General features: G+C 35.2%; 2 protein-coding genes across 10 annotated transcripts; both read left to right on the top strand.

Moving 5' to 3' along the window:
• Positions 1-21: 21 nt before the first annotated feature.
• mle (dosage compensation regulator mle) lies at positions 22-5,667 on the top strand. Of its 2 annotated transcripts, XM_033466862.2 has the most exons (9): positions 22-265; positions 348-843; positions 1,291-1,337; positions 1,408-1,646; positions 1,730-3,371; positions 3,456-3,823; positions 3,898-4,167; positions 4,242-4,487; positions 4,572-5,667. In XM_033466862.2, exons 1-9 carry the CDS (start codon positions 187-189, stop codon positions 4,947-4,949), a joined length of 3,765 nt encoding a protein of 1,254 aa, XP_033322753.1. In that variant the 5' UTR covers positions 22-186; the 3' UTR covers positions 4,950-5,667. The 2 variants fall into 2 exon arrangements, with proteins under 2 accessions (XP_033322753.1, XP_033322754.1); XM_033466863.2 differs by lacking the exons at positions 22-265; positions 348-843 and adding an exon at positions 851-1,191.
• Positions 5,668-5,813: 146 nt separating this feature from the next.
• Positions 5,814-17,354, top strand: syd (JNK-interacting protein syd). Of its 8 annotated transcripts, none has more exons than XM_033466860.2 (19): positions 5,814-6,280; positions 6,948-7,264; positions 7,435-7,609; positions 7,944-8,351; positions 8,686-8,880; positions 8,961-8,996; positions 9,498-9,515; positions 9,624-9,681; positions 9,756-9,812; positions 9,919-10,254; positions 10,359-10,538; positions 11,920-12,121; positions 12,286-13,172; positions 13,247-13,466; positions 13,543-13,828; positions 13,901-14,098; positions 14,326-14,415; positions 14,624-14,681; positions 15,620-15,772. In XM_033466860.2, the coding sequence occupies exons 2-19, from the start codon at positions 6,956-6,958 to the stop codon at positions 15,621-15,623; spliced, it is 3,717 nt and encodes a 1,238-aa protein (XP_033322751.2). In that variant the 5' UTR covers positions 5,814-6,280; positions 6,948-6,955; the 3' UTR covers positions 15,624-15,772. The 8 variants fall into 8 exon arrangements, with proteins under 8 accessions (XP_033322751.2, XP_033322750.2, XP_033322743.2 ...); XM_033466859.2 differs by having other exon boundaries at positions 14,621-14,681; XM_033466852.2 differs by lacking the exon at positions 14,624-14,681 and having other exon boundaries at positions 15,620-17,354.
• Positions 17,355-17,365: the final 11 nt, after the last annotated feature.

Raw genomic sequence — 17,365 nt, 5'->3', positions numbered from 1 at the left:
CGTACTAATACACGTAACATTCGATAGTCATATGCTCATAACTTCCGGTTCCGGCGGTCGCCATATAAGAGGCGAAGTTGTTTGTAGATTGAGTTTATATGCACACTTAGGTTATATGTACGGATTTTGTTGATCAAATACGTAATAATAACTGCAGTATTTTAATCGCATTATTAAAATTTAAAAATGGGTGATATAAAATCTTTTTTCCATCAATGGTGCGGAAGAAATAGCAAAGAACCGCAATTTGATGTCAGACCAACAGGTATTTTGAATTCTCTATGTTACATTTACATTTAATTAAATCTATATATGAATATATTTGTGAAATTGTCGTAATTATCCAGGGCCAAAACATCGACAACGATTCTTGTGCGAATTACGTGTATCTGGATTTGATTATGTGGGTGCTGGAAATTCAACTAATAAGAAAGATGCTCAAGGCAATGCAGCCAGAGATTATGTTAATTATTTAGTTCGTACAGGACATGTGAATGTTAACGATGTTCCAAAAGATGCAGGAACTATACAACCACACGATACTGGACCTACTAATCCAGAGCCTTATGGACCATCAAAATCTGTGTTTCAAGACGGAATGGGACCCAATGATATAGGTCAAGCTTACAGAGCTTACAATGAGCATGGCCAAGGCAATTATACCTACATGGATAGAATAGCAGACCAGAAAAAGGTTGAAGATGCAGAAGATGTTGATGTTAATTCTGGAATACATGGAAATTGGACTATTGAAAATGCTAAATCAAAACTTCATCAATTTATGCAATCTAACAAAATTAACGCTGATTACAAATATACCCCACTTGGCCCAGATCATACGAGGTATGGGTTGTTTCAATGTAGCTGTTTATTTTTGCACTGGATCGGATTTATCACTGCTAGAAACATGATATTGCAAGTCTGCTTATATTAAGACTTTTCCAACGGAAAATGAAGCAACCGCATGAGTGATTTTTCTACCATTTGAAATTGATTAAGACCATTCTGGAGTACACTATTTAATTGTTCTTGATGCTGGTACAAAAGAAAAAAATTGCTTTCTCTTGTGCACAGATGAAGATAATGTTTAACCAAAACTTTTATTGAAACAATTCAATAACGGTTCTGGTGCGATTGATCATGCAAACTTATTACAATGTGCTCCAATGTGGTCTTGGATATTTTCAAATGGTAAGTTTGTACTTATGTTATTGTTATCTAACAAGTATACTACAAGCAAAAATAAATATATATAAAATATTAATAATAAACATCTGCACATTTTCTTAGGAGTTTCATGGCTGAAATGACGTTTTATGTGAAACAGCTTGGAAGAAGTACGTTGCTACATTCAAATATTTATAGAGATTTATTTATTACAACAAATATTAATAAAAATAATTCTAGATGTTACTGGCCGTGAAACTGGTTCAAATAAGCAGACAGCTTCTAAGAGCTGTGCTCTGTCTCTTGTTCGACAATTATATCATCTTGGTGTTATCGAAGCATTTAGTGGTACTTTAAAGAAGAATAAAGATGCTGAACAAATAAAGCCATACCCAGTCAAGATTTCACCAGAAGTGGAAAGCCAGATTCACGATGTTTTGTCATGCTTAAATGTAAAACCTGTTTCAGTGAAAATTGAGGTATATCTATTTATTATAATCTCATTCACAATAAATTAATATTTCATATCAAATGTTAACATATGTATAAATTGATTCTACAGTCATCAGAGGTAAAGCAAGAAGATAACCAACCTATGTCTGCTGTATCTTTACTAACTAATCAAGTATTGGATGATTTTATTTCATCCGTACCTCAACCTGCTGGAGTAGTAAGTTGGTCTCCACCACAACAAAACTGGAATCCTTGGACTGGCTGCAATATAGATGAAGGACCGTTAGCAACAATGACTTTAGAACAACTTTCAGATGATTTGCAACATGAACAACGCGAAAGGCTCCAACAAGATGACAATTTACAAAAGAGCATGAAAGACAGATCTTCATTACCTGTTTTCTCAATGAAAAATGAAATAATGAACGCTATTCACGAAAATCCTATAATTATTATTCGTGGTAATACAGGATGTGGTAAAACAACGCAAGTGTGTCAGTTTATTTTGGATGATTATATTGCATCAGGCCAAGGTGCATTTTGCAGTGTTGCAATTACACAGCCTAGAAGAATATCTGCTGTATCTGTAGCCGATCGAGTTGCTATAGAAAGATGTGAAACTTTAGGACAATCTGTTGGATATTCCGTACGATTTGAATCTTGTTTGCCAAGACCTTATGGCAGTATAATGTTTTGCACTGTTGGTGTACTTTTGCGGAAACTGGAAGGCGGCTTGAGAGGCGTATCTCACGTTATAGTTGATGAAATTCACGAACGTGATGTAAATTCAGACTTCATTATGGTTGTTCTTCGCGACATGATTCATATGTATCCAGATTTGCGAATCATCCTAATGTCTGCTACAATTGACACAACTTTGTTCAGTAAATATTTTAATAATTGTCCAGTGATAGAAATACCTGGCAGAGCTTATCCTGTTCAGCAATATTATTTAGAAGATTGCGTACAATTAACGAATTTCGTACCGCCTATGGATACCAAAAAACGTAAAAATCGAGACTCTGATGATTTACCAACAGATGGAGAACCAGATGAAAATTTGAATAAAGTAGTTAGCAGTAAGTATTCCATACAAACGAAAAATGCTATGGCACAGCTTAGTGAGAAGGAAATAAGTTTCGAATTAATTGAGGCTCTGTTGAAGTACATCAAAGACCAAGGTATTCCTGGTGCTGTGTTAATTTTCTTACCTGGTTGGAATTTAATATTTGCGTTAATGAAACATCTGCAACAACATCCTATTTACGGAGGATCGGGTTATGTAATTATACCCTTACATTCTCAATTACCCAGAGAAGACCAACGCAAAGTTTTCGATCCAGTGTCACAGGGAATTACAAAAATTATTCTATCCACAAATATTGCTGAAACATCGATTACTATTAACGATGTAGTCTATGTAATAGATTCCTGCAAAGCTAAAATGAAGTTATTCACTTCTCACAATAATATGACGAATTACGCTACAGTTTGGGCAAGTAAAACAAATTTGGAACAGAGAAAGGGACGAGCAGGTCGCGTGAGACCTGGATTTTGTTTTCATTTATGTTCTAAAGCACGTTTCAATAAAATGGACGAACATATGACACCAGAAATGTTTAGGACACCTTTACATGAGTTAGCGTTAAGCATTAAGTTATTACGATTAGGTAGTATCGGGAAATTCTTGTCAAAAGCGATTGAACCACCACCAATAGATGCTGTAATAGAAGCGGAGGTGATTTTACGTGGTATGTTCCTTATTTGAAACATTGATATGTTTATTTGCCATACTTTTTATATTTAAAACTGTAAATCATGTGTCTTTATTTCAGAAATGAAATGTTTAGACGAAAACGATGAACTAACACCACTTGGTAAAATATTAGCCCGTTTACCTATAGAACCACGTTTAGGAAAAATGATGATTCTGGGCTGTATTTTTCGTGTGGGCGATGCTCTATCTACGATGGCAGCGAACAGTACAACGTTTCCAGAAGTATATAACATGGGTCCTGATACCAAACGATTGACTACTCAACAGAAGTGGTTCGCTGGTGCAAGATATAGTGACCACGTGGCGATGTTACATGCATTCCAAGCTTGGGAAGAAGCTAGGGCTGGTGGAGAATATGCAGAGCAAGCATTCTGTGATTCAAAAAATTTGAGTGTGCCTACATTGAGGGTCACATGGGAAGCTAAGGTAGATTTTAATATTTATTATGTATTTGTGAGTCCATTGCAAAACAATATGACTGTAACATATTTCATTTGCAGAATCAGTTACAAGCACTTCTACAAAGTGCCGGTTTTCCAGAGGAAACTTTATGTCCCACACCATTAAATTATCAAGCTGGTGCCGATGTACGCCTCGACACTGTTACAGCTTTATTATGCATGGGTCTTTATCCAAATGTTTGTTATCACAAAGAAAAAAGAAAGGTTCTCACTACTGAATCTAAAGCAGCTTTGATCCATAAAACATCAGTAAATTGTAGCAATTTCGAGCAAAACTTTCCATTTCCATTTTTTGTATTTGGAGAAAAGGTAAGATAAAATTTTCTTTTACATTTATCTATAAACTATACTTAGACGTTATAACATTCTATATCTGTCTGTAGATTCGTACAAGAGCAGTCTCTTGTAAGCAGCTAACTATGGTATCACCAATTCACTTGTTATTATTCGGTTCCCGAAAAGTTGAGTATGTCGACGGCGTAGTAAAACTTGATAATTGGATTAATTTAGAAATGAATCCAAATCATGCAGCTGCGATAGTTGCATTGCGACCTGCATTGGAAAGTCTCGTTGTGAAAGCTGCAAAAGAACCGGAGACTATTTTAGAACTAACTTCTAACGAAGAAAAAGTATTATTCCATAATAATATCCCCACGAATAAGTTTGCAATTTTAAACAATACAAATTAATGAATATTTAATTTCTTTTTACAGGTACTCAGTTTAATTAAGACATTATGTGGGATGAATGCTTGTCGTTATGAACTCGATCAGATTACGGGAGGTGGGTTCCAATCGCGAAGGCCACCAAGAGGGCACTCAATCGGTTTTCATCCGGACGCTAATCCTACGAAAATAATGCGAGGAAGAGGTGGTTTCCGCGGATCTCCTCGCTTTGGCAATGGAGGTGGTGGTGGAAACTTTGGCACTGAAGGTGTCTACGGCAATGGCGGCGGCGGTGGCGGTTTCCCAAGAAATAATAATTTCGGAGGTTTTCGAGGTGGTGCTACTCGAGGCTATGGAACCTTCAATTCTCGAGGAAGAGACGGTGGAAACTGGGGCGGAAGAGGTGGCTTCCGCGGCCGTTATTAACCACAGGGTTGAATAACCCTTCGCTTAAGGCTAGTAAAAATTGACTGCAACATGTAATCGATGTATTAAATATAAATATATATCGGTTTTCATTTAGGTAAATCAGTAGTTGCTCCATTAGCGTTTTTGTTTTTAATATTTGGATGAAACTGCAAGACATATGGAATATTTTTACGTAAAGAGAGATTTCTCTTGATACATAGTGTGTTTTAGTATCGATTTGAATATGCGAAAATTTACTTAGTTTAGTTGAATGTTTATACTCAGGACACACATTGGAAACCAGGAATATGGAGAGTTAATTTACAAGTGGAAATGAAAATTCTTATATCTTTTGCGATATATTTGTGTTCCCTTTGAATGTATTGTACATTTATACCGTGATCAAACTAATTTCTATTAACCAAACATTATGTGTCCATTGACGGTATTACTCTGTATGTCTGTTACAGAAACTTTAATTTTTAATTTTTAATGATTTATCCCCTTATTGTGTTTAATTATTACATGTATTAGTCAGGTAAACAAAATTAAGAGTTCTCCTTTGTATCTAAAGATGATTACATACTATGGGAGTGAATATTGTACCATCCTAATACTTATCTATGCTTTACCTTTAAGGTATTACATTTCTAAAATTACATGTTTTTTTAAGTAAAATATGAACTGTATTATTCCTATAAATAATAGTACAAATAAAGCTTTACATATTATAGAATGGTCTTCATGTATTAAATATGCGTAATCACTAATGTCCAATAGTGTACTTGATAAGTAGTGATAAATATGTAGTGCAAGAAGATAGTTAATTGTAGGATCAACTTAAAATATGCCACGTAGATTACATTACGAATCTATTAGAGATAAGGCGCAGTTTAGTGATTATCCAATAGATTCACGGAAACGCAAACGCAATGAAGGCATGGCCATCTACTGGGCGTAGAGGAAGTGGAAAAATAAGTTTCCGTATCTCGATGGTTTCACAGCTCTATTTGTGAACACGTCAAGAGTTAACGTACATAAGTCTGCAGCATTGGACGGTAGAAGATCGTGGAAAAGATGGCGAAAGTCTACGCGTAAAGTTGCTCGTCAACAGAGTTGACAGAAACTAATGAAATCGGCTGATGTCAAATGTGACAGGCGTGATGTACGAAAAATGTTCACTCTAGTCCGCGCCGACCTGGTGCGTTTCGTGTGATCTGGTGGATTGCTTTGCACGAGCATTCTAAATTGAGTGCGAAAACGACGGGAGGAGAAAAAAAAAGGGGAACCAAGAGATTTAAGTGGTTGCGAAACGTCACAGATCACAACACGGAACGGGCTACTTCAAGGCAAGACGTTCCACTTCGTTCTCAGTGGAAGTTCCCAAACGTAAAAATAGTGATAATGCGAACGATTGTGTATTACCGGGCTTCGAAGTTCTACGCGTTGGAGTCGCGATGACCTGAATCAGTCTTCTCTCTTTCGAAAAGTGTATCCTGATTTTGAATTGTGCCTCGTGCAAGGTTATGTGCAGTTATGCATCTGACATTTGGCTCCTTTGCGAATTTTTCTGAAGGCAAATCTTTCAGTTATATTTGGCAATTAGTACGACTTCGAATCATGATTAATTTTGAATTGTGTTGAAAGAGCATTTTTCGTTTTTAACGATGCCCTATCTTTCGAATCTCTCGTAAATGAATTTTTCGAAATACTATTCAAAGTACTATCTGCTTGTAGTTGAGTGAAATAATATCGTTTCTATATTTTGTTAATACAATCCAGAGAACACCATTCGCTCGCATTTGCAATACGATTCTTAGTCTTTTTCTATTGTTGTGCAATAACGTTTCTGACGTGTTATAGATACTTCGTAATATTAGTTTCTTTCTTGGCAAAATGCCTAAAAAGTAGTTTCAGACATATTCAGTTCTACTTTACTAAAGGTGCAAAATGAAGTATACTTTTTGATAATTAAGTAAAACAATCCTATGTTTATTTGAAATTTTCATGTTACAGGTGTACAAATGAGTCAAATAGAAATGGATCAAGAAACAGTGTACGGAACACACGAGGACAGCCATGTGGTCATGTCAGAAAAAGTGCAGACCCTGGCTGGCAGTATTTATCAAGAGTTTGAAAAAATGATCGCTCGTTATGACGAAGATGTGGTGAAAGATTTAATGCCACTCCTAGTCAATGTTCTAGAATGTCTAGACATATCTTATACCGAAAATCAGGAACGTGAGGTCGAATTAGAATTATTAAGGGAAGACAATGAGCAATTGGTTACACAGTATGAAAGAGAGAAACAATTGAGGAAAACATCTGATCAGGTACCAAGATTTCATTTTTTATATTATAGTAGATTTTAATCTTAATATTTTGATTAGTGCAATATATATATGCAAATCTGTGGTCTAGTCTTGTCTATGTGTAATTAATAAAAGTTAGCATAAAATCCTACATTAGACAAATCTAACTAACTCTCTCTTCTCTAAATTAGAAACTGCTTGAGCTTGAAGATGCTGCGGAAGATGAAAGGAAAGACCTTTTATTAAAAATTGATAGCTTGGAATCAATAGTAAGGATGTTGGAATTGAAGACAAAGAATTCACATGATCACGGTACAAATGTCAATGGCTCTACCAGTCCATTCCTTCACAGAACATCCCTCTACAGTAGAGTAGAATAATTTTTTTTGTTTTATGTTCATTTAATTGTTTAGTGGGTTAAATTTGATTGGACATACTGGGAAATGGATTTTTTGCATGCAAATTATAAATTATTTTGTTTGGAAATGCTTTATTTATCTGGATATTTAATGCGGTGGTGATTTGTTGTTGTATTATTTTTTTGTTTTATTGTTTAAGGTATCTTCTAAACTTACTCCGTTTTCCGGCTGGAAGTATATGTACTTAATTTTATTTAGACTTAGAGTGTGTTCTGTCATAATTAATCCTTACAATTAAATTAATATCTTAGATATGGAATTCAATTTTTGTGTTTGTTTAGTTGTTCGTCTTGAAGAAAAAGAGGCAGAATTAAAACGAGATTATACCCGGCTGCATGAAAGATACACAGAGTTATTTAAAACGCATGTAGATTATATGGAAAGAACGAAGATGTTAGTTGGAAGCACGGAGAGATTAGAAAATGCGACTAGTGGTCGTGGTCCATCCCGTTTACCATCTCTTGGAATGGCTCATATGTCTAGGAGTTCTGGACCATTGAGTTATGGTTTTCAGAGTTTAGAAGCTAGTATGAATGAGGAAGAAGTTCAAGAGGAAAGTCCGCCAAATGCTGCTAACTTAAGAACTGAAATGTTAGACAGCAGTAGTGAAGCTGCTATAGAAACTTCTGATAAAAGTCAATTAACTGATAAACCAGCACAAGAGAATAAAACAACGGCAATTTCTAGACGTACGTTGAAATCTGAAGCTTTTGTGTTTTTAATGCAGTTTATAACCACTTATATTTATTATATACACCAGACCACACATCCACTCCCATTAAAATAGAGGAAAGTGAATTTAATTGAAAACTAAAAAAATTTTGATAACTAATTCGAGTACGCTCTATCGAATGACAGTAGTCGCAATTTCCGGTACTGTCCGGAAATAGGATTTTTAGACCGCAAGTTGCTTGTTTTTAATGGAATCTGGTCAAATGTTTAAGACAAAACTTGTTTGGATTTTAATGGAGGTGGATGGATGGCCTGGGACACCCTGTATCTTTTTGTTTCACTTACATGTAGGTGAAAGTCCAGAAACAGAAGCACCTCCAATGTTAATTACACCAACATCACCGACAGTAGAGAAACTGGCTACAATGCCAAGTGGAAGGAGTAGGACCGAAAGAGAACAACGAAGTGGCAATACATTATACCAGGAACTCAGTTTTCAAGATGCTGATGCTTTGGGTGAAATGGATGAAGGAGCAGATATAACAGGTAATCATTGTGAAGCGTTTAGAAAATAATCTGGTTTTAATATTTTTTGTGTAACTAATACTTCATCCTTAAAATCTTAGGTAGTTGGGTTCATCCTGGAGAGTATGCATCGTCGGGTATGTCTCACAAAATAACCAAAATTTATTTAAATATATCATGGTTTATTAATTCTTCGAGTTCTAACTAATATATGTAAATAGAAGACCATATCTCATACATATCATGTATGTGACCATTGATAAAACATGCATGTCCGATCTTATACTAACATAATCCGTGGGTTTCATAAACATTAAAAAATGTTATAAGTAAATTGACGTAATTTTCTGCATTTTAGCAATTGATTTTTTAAAATTAATCGAATTGGAACTCTGAAGTGTTAATAATAAAAATTACAAAAAATTAGCAGGCATGAAAATATTCATATTTTAATGCAATGCTATGTATATATAGAATATTCCTCCATAAGTGGTACAATTTTTACATTTGGACACATAACTTGTTTACTTCGAAATAAACTACATTTAAGTCATATTATATATAATACGAAATACTAATGCATTCTATGTTTCATTCTTTTCGCTTTGTTATGTCGCATGATATAATAAATCCTCCAGTCAGTGACAACTTCTTCGGTAAGATATTACTATCTTTGCTTTGAAAATGACTGTATTCTATAAAATCTTTCATCAACTCTTACATCAACCAAATTTAGTTATTAAACGATAAAAATATTTTATTAGGAATGGGTAAAGAAGTGGAGAATCTTATTATGGAAAATAATGAACTTTTGGCCACAAAGTGAGTGTACTATAAACACTTTATTAATATATCATTCTGTTGTTCATGTTTACTTAAACTTTTTTATTTCATAGGAATGCGCTTAACATTGTTAAAGATGACTTAATTATTAAAGTGGATGAGCTTACAAGGTAACTGATATTGTGTTCGAATTTTATAAATAACTTTTGCCGTTTCTTGATATAACGATACGTGGTATTGGCATTGAATTATATTGATGGTGAATATATTTTTCAGTGAACAAGAAATATTACGCGAAGAAGTTCGAGGTTTACAACAAGCTAGAGAACGTTTACGCCAAAAAGTTGTTGCCCTTGAAGAAGAATTGAAGAAAGTTAAAGAAGAAGCCGAAGCAGCAGCGAAAGCGGCCAAAAGTGATGATGAGGAAGACGTACCTTTGGCACAAAGAAAAAGATTTACCAGAGTGGAGATGGCTAGGGTACTTATGGAAAGAAATCAGTACAAGGAACGTTTGATGGAACTTCAGGAAGCAGTTAGATGGACAGAAATGATAAGAGCTAGCAAGACTGATCCTTCTAATATGTCGGGAGGAAAAGGTTCAGTGTGGAAGTTGTTAGTATCGTTTATATTAAAACATAACATAATTTTGAACAAGTATATATAAGTCATTTCGTCGTAAGTAAATCATAACTTGTATTCCATTTTTTTGTGTGCAGTTTTAGTAGTCTCTTTACATCAACCGCGGACCGAGGGGCTTTGGTTCGAGGACCACACACATTATCTCAAATTAGGTACAGCGCACCAACGAATCAAGTTGTTCCAGTACCACCCTTGGACAGCATGCGTAGACGTACGTTGAAAGGTCGCCATGAGATTTTCGACCAGGGAGACACCATGTGAGAAATCAATCAAATTCTATACACACACTTAGATATTAATATCAGTTTAAAACTGAAAACATGCCAAATTTTTCTCTTTCATTTAAACTTAGAAACTCGTTTCTTTGTCGTTGTGCTCTCTTTTTAACGCCAGTACAATGCTGTGATTATTCTACTATGAAAGTTTTCTATGAACATCATGACACAAGTTTAATGCGTAAATTAATCTAATTTTATATTATTGAAGCTGTCCAGAGGACAGAAAATGAGAAAGGTTTTTATACTCTTTATGGGACAGTGCGAGATCTTTATTTTCAAATAATCTTTGAATCGACGTCATCTTTGCAGATTAGAGTCCCCTTTGGTCAGTTGGGATCCATAATCTTTTGTCGCGACTCTCAATTAGTCTTGATCGCTTTTAAAAGATGTGAGTCAATTCTAAATAATTTTTTGCCTGAGCGATTTGCAAATGTGATGGTTGTTTAACAAATTCTTGTTACAATTCCCACTTCACCTGCCAATCTCTTTAATAAAAAATGACTCTGGGTGTGTATAAATATAAATAGGAATTATGACGAAATGCACACAGACACATAATTTTTCTCCTTTTGACAATTTTGCTCTTAAACAGTATACCTATTTTTAGTTTTATTTTTCATACATACGGAAAATTGTAAATTATTGTATGTATATTGAAATGAGACATATATAGATATATATACATATATATTTATATGTATATATATTCAAATATATATGTGTGTATATATGAATTCACTACTTGCCATAATCGTTAAATATTTGGTTACAGTATTTACAATTTAGTGAAGTAAATTATCTGTTATTGCAAATTCAAGCTTGAAAAGCTATAGTTTTGTAAATAAAAGTTTGTACATTTTTGAAAAGAATAATAATACACGATCATCATCGATCAACAAATAAACGGAGTTTTGACTATATTATAAACATGGCTTTTATTTCACTCTTGTTCTGCGCTTTAATTTTTCGTTCGGGTTACAACTTTGCCTCTCCTTCATGGTGTTGTCAAGAGATACCTGGTATTTCTGGTTTTCGGTGGGGTGCTTATTGGCCAGCAGGTAAATCTGTTCTGCTCTATGTCTAACATTCCGCTTCTAAACCTTGGAAATGAATATGTATCAATGTGCAAGTTGTAATGAAGCTGAACATTAGATACATTGGAAAGAACAGTCAATTTAAGCCTCCGTATCGATTCAAGAATGTATGCAGTGATCGAGGAACTCTTCGTAGGAACAAATGGTTGAACAAACAACAGAGCGTTCAGTAAATCTTACTAACTTATATAATTGAACATGCTACTTTTGATAGTATCTACTTCTTAAAATTAAACGATTAATTTATATTCAACACATTTTTTCAGATCTTCCGAAAAACTCGTAGCCAGACGCGCACATGAACGAAGAGAGCAATATCGGCAAGTTCGCGCACACGTTAGAAAAGAAGATGGTCGATTGCAAGCTTATGGATGGAGTTTACCAGGAAAACCAAGCGCACCTGTTAGACAACCTGTTCCAGTGCCCGTTTATTGTAGACCTTTACAGGAATCAGAACCTGGCATGAAGGTAAATTCTATATTTTACTATACTAGCGCTAGTATAATAACTAGCTATGTGCCGAAAAAATGACATACAGATATTGTATATTATACATATATCTATAGTGAAGCTATTTTATAGACTATAATATCTCCTCAAACAAGTAATTTTTTTTATCTTTACTTATACAGATATGGTGTGGTGCTGGTGTAAATTTAAGTGGAGGTAAAACTCGTGACGGTGGTTGTATGATTGGAGGTAGTGTGTTCTATGCAGCTGAAGCTCAAGAAGTAAGTACTAACTCAAAGAATGAAGCTGAGGATGCTGTTGAACATTTGGATAAAGAGCTTCAGGAAAATGAAAATCAGAGGTTGGAAGCAGAACGTTTAGAACAACAACTTAGCTCTTTAGTTTGGATCTGTACATCGACTCAGAATATCAGAATGATGGCTAAAGTGACTGTGATAGACGCTAATAATCCAGCCGAAATTTTGGAAGTTTTTAATGTTTGCCAAGGACATTTACTTTGCATCGCGAGTGTACCTGGAGCCAAAGAGAGTGACTACGCTCAATCAGCTAACGAAGACCCAGTTCGAACTGCCAATGGAGTAACGGATGTCGACGACCATGAGGTAGACGTTAGTACAAATGTTGAACAGAACAATCAGAAAATTAAGCAAGAAATTCAGGAATCTTCTGAGAAAAAAGATTCAGATAGTGCTTCTGAAGAAAAAAATAACGAAATTATTGAAAAATCTGATGATAGTAATCAGAATACTACAACCGAGCCACAAAGTTTGGAGAGTATAGACAGTGAAACAATAAATCTCGGAAAAGTACAATTTGTCAAAGCTAATGTAGAAGTACCAACCATACGAGCGGGAGAACAGGAAAGTATGAACGAGGAGAACCAAACAAAAGATCCTGAAGAAGATACACCAATGGAAAAAATGTCTTCGATACAACCAACTATGTGGCTTGGAGCTCAAAACGGTGCAGTGTTTGTTCATTCGGCTGTAGCTAATTGGCCAGTCTGTTTACATTCTGTAAAATTGAAGGATGCTGCACTGGCTATTGTGTATGTATATGTTGATGCAATTAGTATTTAATGTATTTAATAAACATTATGTAAAACACTATTTATTTCTTTAGACATGTTCAAGGCCGAGTTCTTGTCGCACTTGCTGATGGAAGTGTAGCATTATTTAGAAGGGGTATAGATGGTCAATGGGATTTGTCTCAGTACCATGTGATTACTTTGGGTAATCCACAGCATTCAATCAGGTGCATGACCGCTGTTAGCGGCAAAACTGTATGGTGCGGATATAGGAATAAGATTCATGTAATAGATCCAGTTTCGATGACCGTTGAGGTACACATATTCATATTAATAGATAATATCATATATACATACATTTTATAATATACTGATTATATTATATTGTCAGTGCACAGTAGACGCTCATCCACGTCGAGAGTCACAAGTGAGACAATTAGCTTGGTTGGGTGAAGGTGTATGGGTCAGCATTCGACTGGATTCAACATTGAGGCTCTATCACGCGCATACGTATCAACATCTCCAAGATGTCGATATCGAACCTTATGTTAGCAAAATGCTTGGGACTGGAAAGCTTGGTTTTTCTTTTGTAAGAATTACCGCATTGCTCATTTCCTCGAATAGGTTGTGGATTGGTACAGGAAATGGAGTAATAATTTCAGTTCCTTTATCTGAAAGTAAGTAGGCAATGATTTTTTGTATAAATTTTCAAATCTAAAATTTATTTATAAAACTCTTATACGATATAGATGCTGGTGGTTCAATGGCAGTGTCTAGAATTCAAGCTGTAAGTGGTAAAAATGATGCCCCAGGAGTTGGTGTTAGAATTTTTGCATCGGACCGGGGAGTTACACCTGGAAGTTTTATACCATATTGTAGTATGGCTCATGCACAACTTAGCTTCCACGGACATAGAGATTCAGTGAAAATGTTTGTAGCTGTACCTGGTAAGTAAATAATTATAACAATAAGGAAATATGTCTTCATTTCTTTATATATTAATACTCAATGTTTAATCATTTTTACTTTCCAGTCGCACCCATTTACGATTATGCCCACACATTCATTAGGCTGTTTTTGTCTCTATTACTATCCATCTTTAATTATCAAAATATCAATCATCAAAAACTTTTCTTTTTCGTTATTTATGATTCCTCTTTTTAAATCTCTATAGGTCACGGTGGTCAAAGTGCATTATCAGATGGTTCTCAACCAGCCATGCTGGTCCTTTCAGGAGGCGAAGGCTACATAGATTTCAGAGTTGGTAAGTAATCACATTAATGTACAGTTTTTTATATTAAACAGTTCCATTAATCATCTGCTCGAAATCTTTAACAGCATGGAAAATCAAGTCTATTAGATACTGTTTTTGTAAAAAGAAATTGTATTGATCTGCAATCTTTGTTTCATGAATGTTAAAGAGAAACGAACAATGAAATTATTATTTCATGCGATTATGATACTTCCAGCAGATGAGGCGGAAGACGAGAGTGACGTGGCTACACATCTAATTGTATGGCAGTTGGTCAGGTATGCCCCCAGAGAAAATCGAAAAGCGGTTAATGGGTGTTTTCGTCAATTTACATAAGCATTTGTACGACTGAATGGATCAATTATCTGTTATTGATCACTGATACTATGTACTAACTATTGAGAGTATGTTCTATGCACGATGTAATGAGATTCAACTAACAAGTTCACAAGTAGATAGATACTCTAACCTGATATTGAAAGAAATTTTACATTTCACTTCTAGTTTTCTTTCAAAGAGGACAGGTACATCAATTGTATCCGTGCGAATCCACAAAAATTTCAATTACATTCATTGCTATCAGTTTGAAAGAGCAAATTTCTCGTAAATGTTTGCTTTTGTACAGCGCTTCTACAATCTTCATAATCTTTATTAATACAAAACGAATACTGTGTCTGCACTTTCATTCCTCAAAGCAACTATACACCGTACCATTATCTGCTTTCTTCATTCTCTGGGGGTCGGGAATTTCCAGCTGACATTTATCGTACTGTACAAACGGCAGGCGACAATCGCACTTCTTCTTTTCAATGTTCGAACAAATTCTTATACGAAACAACATCCAATACAATTTCTATAGAGATGATAGTGAACATTAAAATTCGTGCAATTTTGCAAGTTTGTAAATAGTATTACCAGAGACATTTAGACTTGATCCAAATAGTTCAGGATCTATGTATCTATATTTATATCCAGGATTAAAAGAAATCCGATATTTTGTACCATAAGCTATGAAAAAGAATTAGTTATTAATATATAGTGGCAAAAAAGAACTTTTGTTTATTATACAGGAGTTTATAACTTGAAGGTTGTAGAGATTGTCTTAACATCTAATTAATATTTTTTAAGTGTCTTGGATTGTGTTTGATAAGATATGGTAACTTTAATCATGAATTATAAATATTATCATCTCATTGATGGCTTATTACTTGTTTAGGTGATGGAGATGAAACAGAAGAGAGCATTGAACGCTCCAACAGTGTTGTCACCGCGAATGCTGAAGAACATGGAGAACAGAGTCATCTGATCGTGTGGCAGGTACAAAGTCCTGTACCAGTGCCAATAAACGGATAATTTAGAAACATTGAAAGCGTGCTGATCCCGGTGTATGATCCAGCTTTAACTTCTATACACAATTGAGGCATCCGGATGATTCCCGTTGCGTGTTTTCCGATCATCGAGAATACTATTCACTTCTGAGTGAAATGCGTCGAACTAATGTTTCGTCTATTCGGTTCCATTAGCACTAGCAATTGTATCGAATCATTGCGAACGAATCCCGTAAGAACGAAAATGGAAGAAATACATTGTTTCAAAGTGCTAGGGGATTGTTTTCGACGTTAATTGCACGGATATCCGTGTGCCAATAAGTTTCCTCATAGTTTCTCGCGGTATTCAAGGAGAAACTGAGTTCGTTAGACGAGGAAAGGTTTTTTTAAATTAAAGATGATAATTAGAATCTCTTAACTCAAAGCTTATAATCCTTAGCTTCTATTTAAAATGCATCTTTTAAAAATACCTATCGGCATACGAAATCTTTCTTGCGCAACGATAACGTAATCTATCAACAAAAATTATTTTAACGATCTTATATGCATCGGTGCATTGCTGAACATACGGTTCTCTCAGTTTTATTCGAAAATAACTACGTCCATGAGACGTACGTATCGCGTCCTGTACCTAAAAGCTTCTGAATCGTCACGAAGTCGATCATGATTAAGTAATGCAGAAAATAAATAGCGTTTATATTGCCGCCGGTCAATGTGATAACCGATAAAGATACGGGGCAATAAATTGTCGATGCTGCCGTGACGTTTGCTATCCTGACCGTTAATAATATCTTGAGCACCATCGAAAGGTGGAGAAGACTTTTTATGTAGGGGTGCGATATGCAACTCGACTCGGACAGCGTTTAGGCATAATATATATTGTACATTGTTTCAGTTAGAGAATATATTATTTTCCAGACCTAAATGGTTTAATTCGCGTCCAGTATATACATATATGAAATGTAATATATTTTTTATGTTCTGCTAATAATCTGTAACATCACGTGTGAAACACGTGCGCCAGCTTTCTTCGGACTTTATCGACGGTCTCAGAGAATGAATTTTCATTCGTGTACATAATTAATCGTGAGATGTTTATAGCGCGTCGTGTAAACACTTTAATTTATATAATTCTCAATTAATTCACTCTATTTTGTCGATGAACGAAATAGAGACTATTCCACGGTGGTGCAGAGCACACGATGAGGGTACGACTATTTCTTGTCACTGACCGCTGCAACTTTACTTTCATCGTCAACACGCATATATACCCCCACCAACCCTTTTAACTACCAAAGACAAGAAACGACCTTTAATTGTATTCTTTGTACGATTTTTAGCGAGGATGGTTTTAAAGCTGTGTGTCTAGAACGATGTCGTAGTGAATTTTGACTAGATACAGACTTCTTGCATTCGGGATTACAAGAAAGTCACCGACACATTGGCTTACGAAATTTTTGTAAATTTCCTATGTTAGCGTCGGAATGATGATATTCAAGGTGTGTGTACGATGTGTAAGGGCTGCGCATATTATTGTGCGAGCTCGCTTTTGGTGTCGAGCTCGGAATTGTACCTGGCTCAGATGAAGCTGCAATGGCGTTAATAAAGAAAGTTGCGAAACAAGCAGTTACTTA

The sequence above is a fragment of the Megalopta genalis genome, chromosome 4 (assembly GCF_051020955.1).
Source record: "Megalopta genalis isolate 19385.01 chromosome 4, iyMegGena1_principal, whole genome shotgun sequence".
NCBI classification, from domain to species: domain Eukaryota; kingdom Metazoa; phylum Arthropoda; class Insecta; order Hymenoptera; family Halictidae; genus Megalopta; species Megalopta genalis.
The sequence above is the reverse complement of the archived record's forward strand: the minus strand, read 5'-3'. Positions and strand labels throughout refer to the sequence as shown.

What these genes read in the sequence shown, in the direction of transcription:
- mle (XM_033466862.2), top strand. Translation starts at nt 187, where the DNA reads ATGGGTGATATAAAATCTTTTTTCCATCAATGGTGCGGAAGAAATAGC. An exon ending in TGTGAAACAGCTTGGAAGAA is followed by an intron (nt 1,338 to 1,407) that starts GTACGTTGCTAC and finishes AAATAATTCTAG; the next exon opens with ATGTTACTGGCCGTGAAACT. An exon ending in TAACTTCTAACGAAGAAAAA is followed by an intron (nt 4,488 to 4,571) that starts GTATTATTCCAT and finishes TTCTTTTTACAG; the next exon opens with GTACTCAGTTTAATTAAGAC.
- syd (XM_033466852.2), top strand. Translation starts at nt 6,956, where the DNA reads ATGAGTCAAATAGAAATGGATCAAGAAACAGTGTACGGAACACACGAG. An exon ending in TTCGACCAGGGAGACACCAT is followed by an intron (nt 10,539 to 11,919) that starts GTGAGAAATCAA and finishes ACATTTTTTCAG; the next exon opens with ATCTTCCGAAAAACTCGTAG. An exon ending in CTACATAGATTTCAGAGTTG is followed by an intron (nt 14,416 to 15,619) that starts GTAAGTAATCAC and finishes TTACTTGTTTAG; the next exon opens with GTGATGGAGATGAAACAGAA.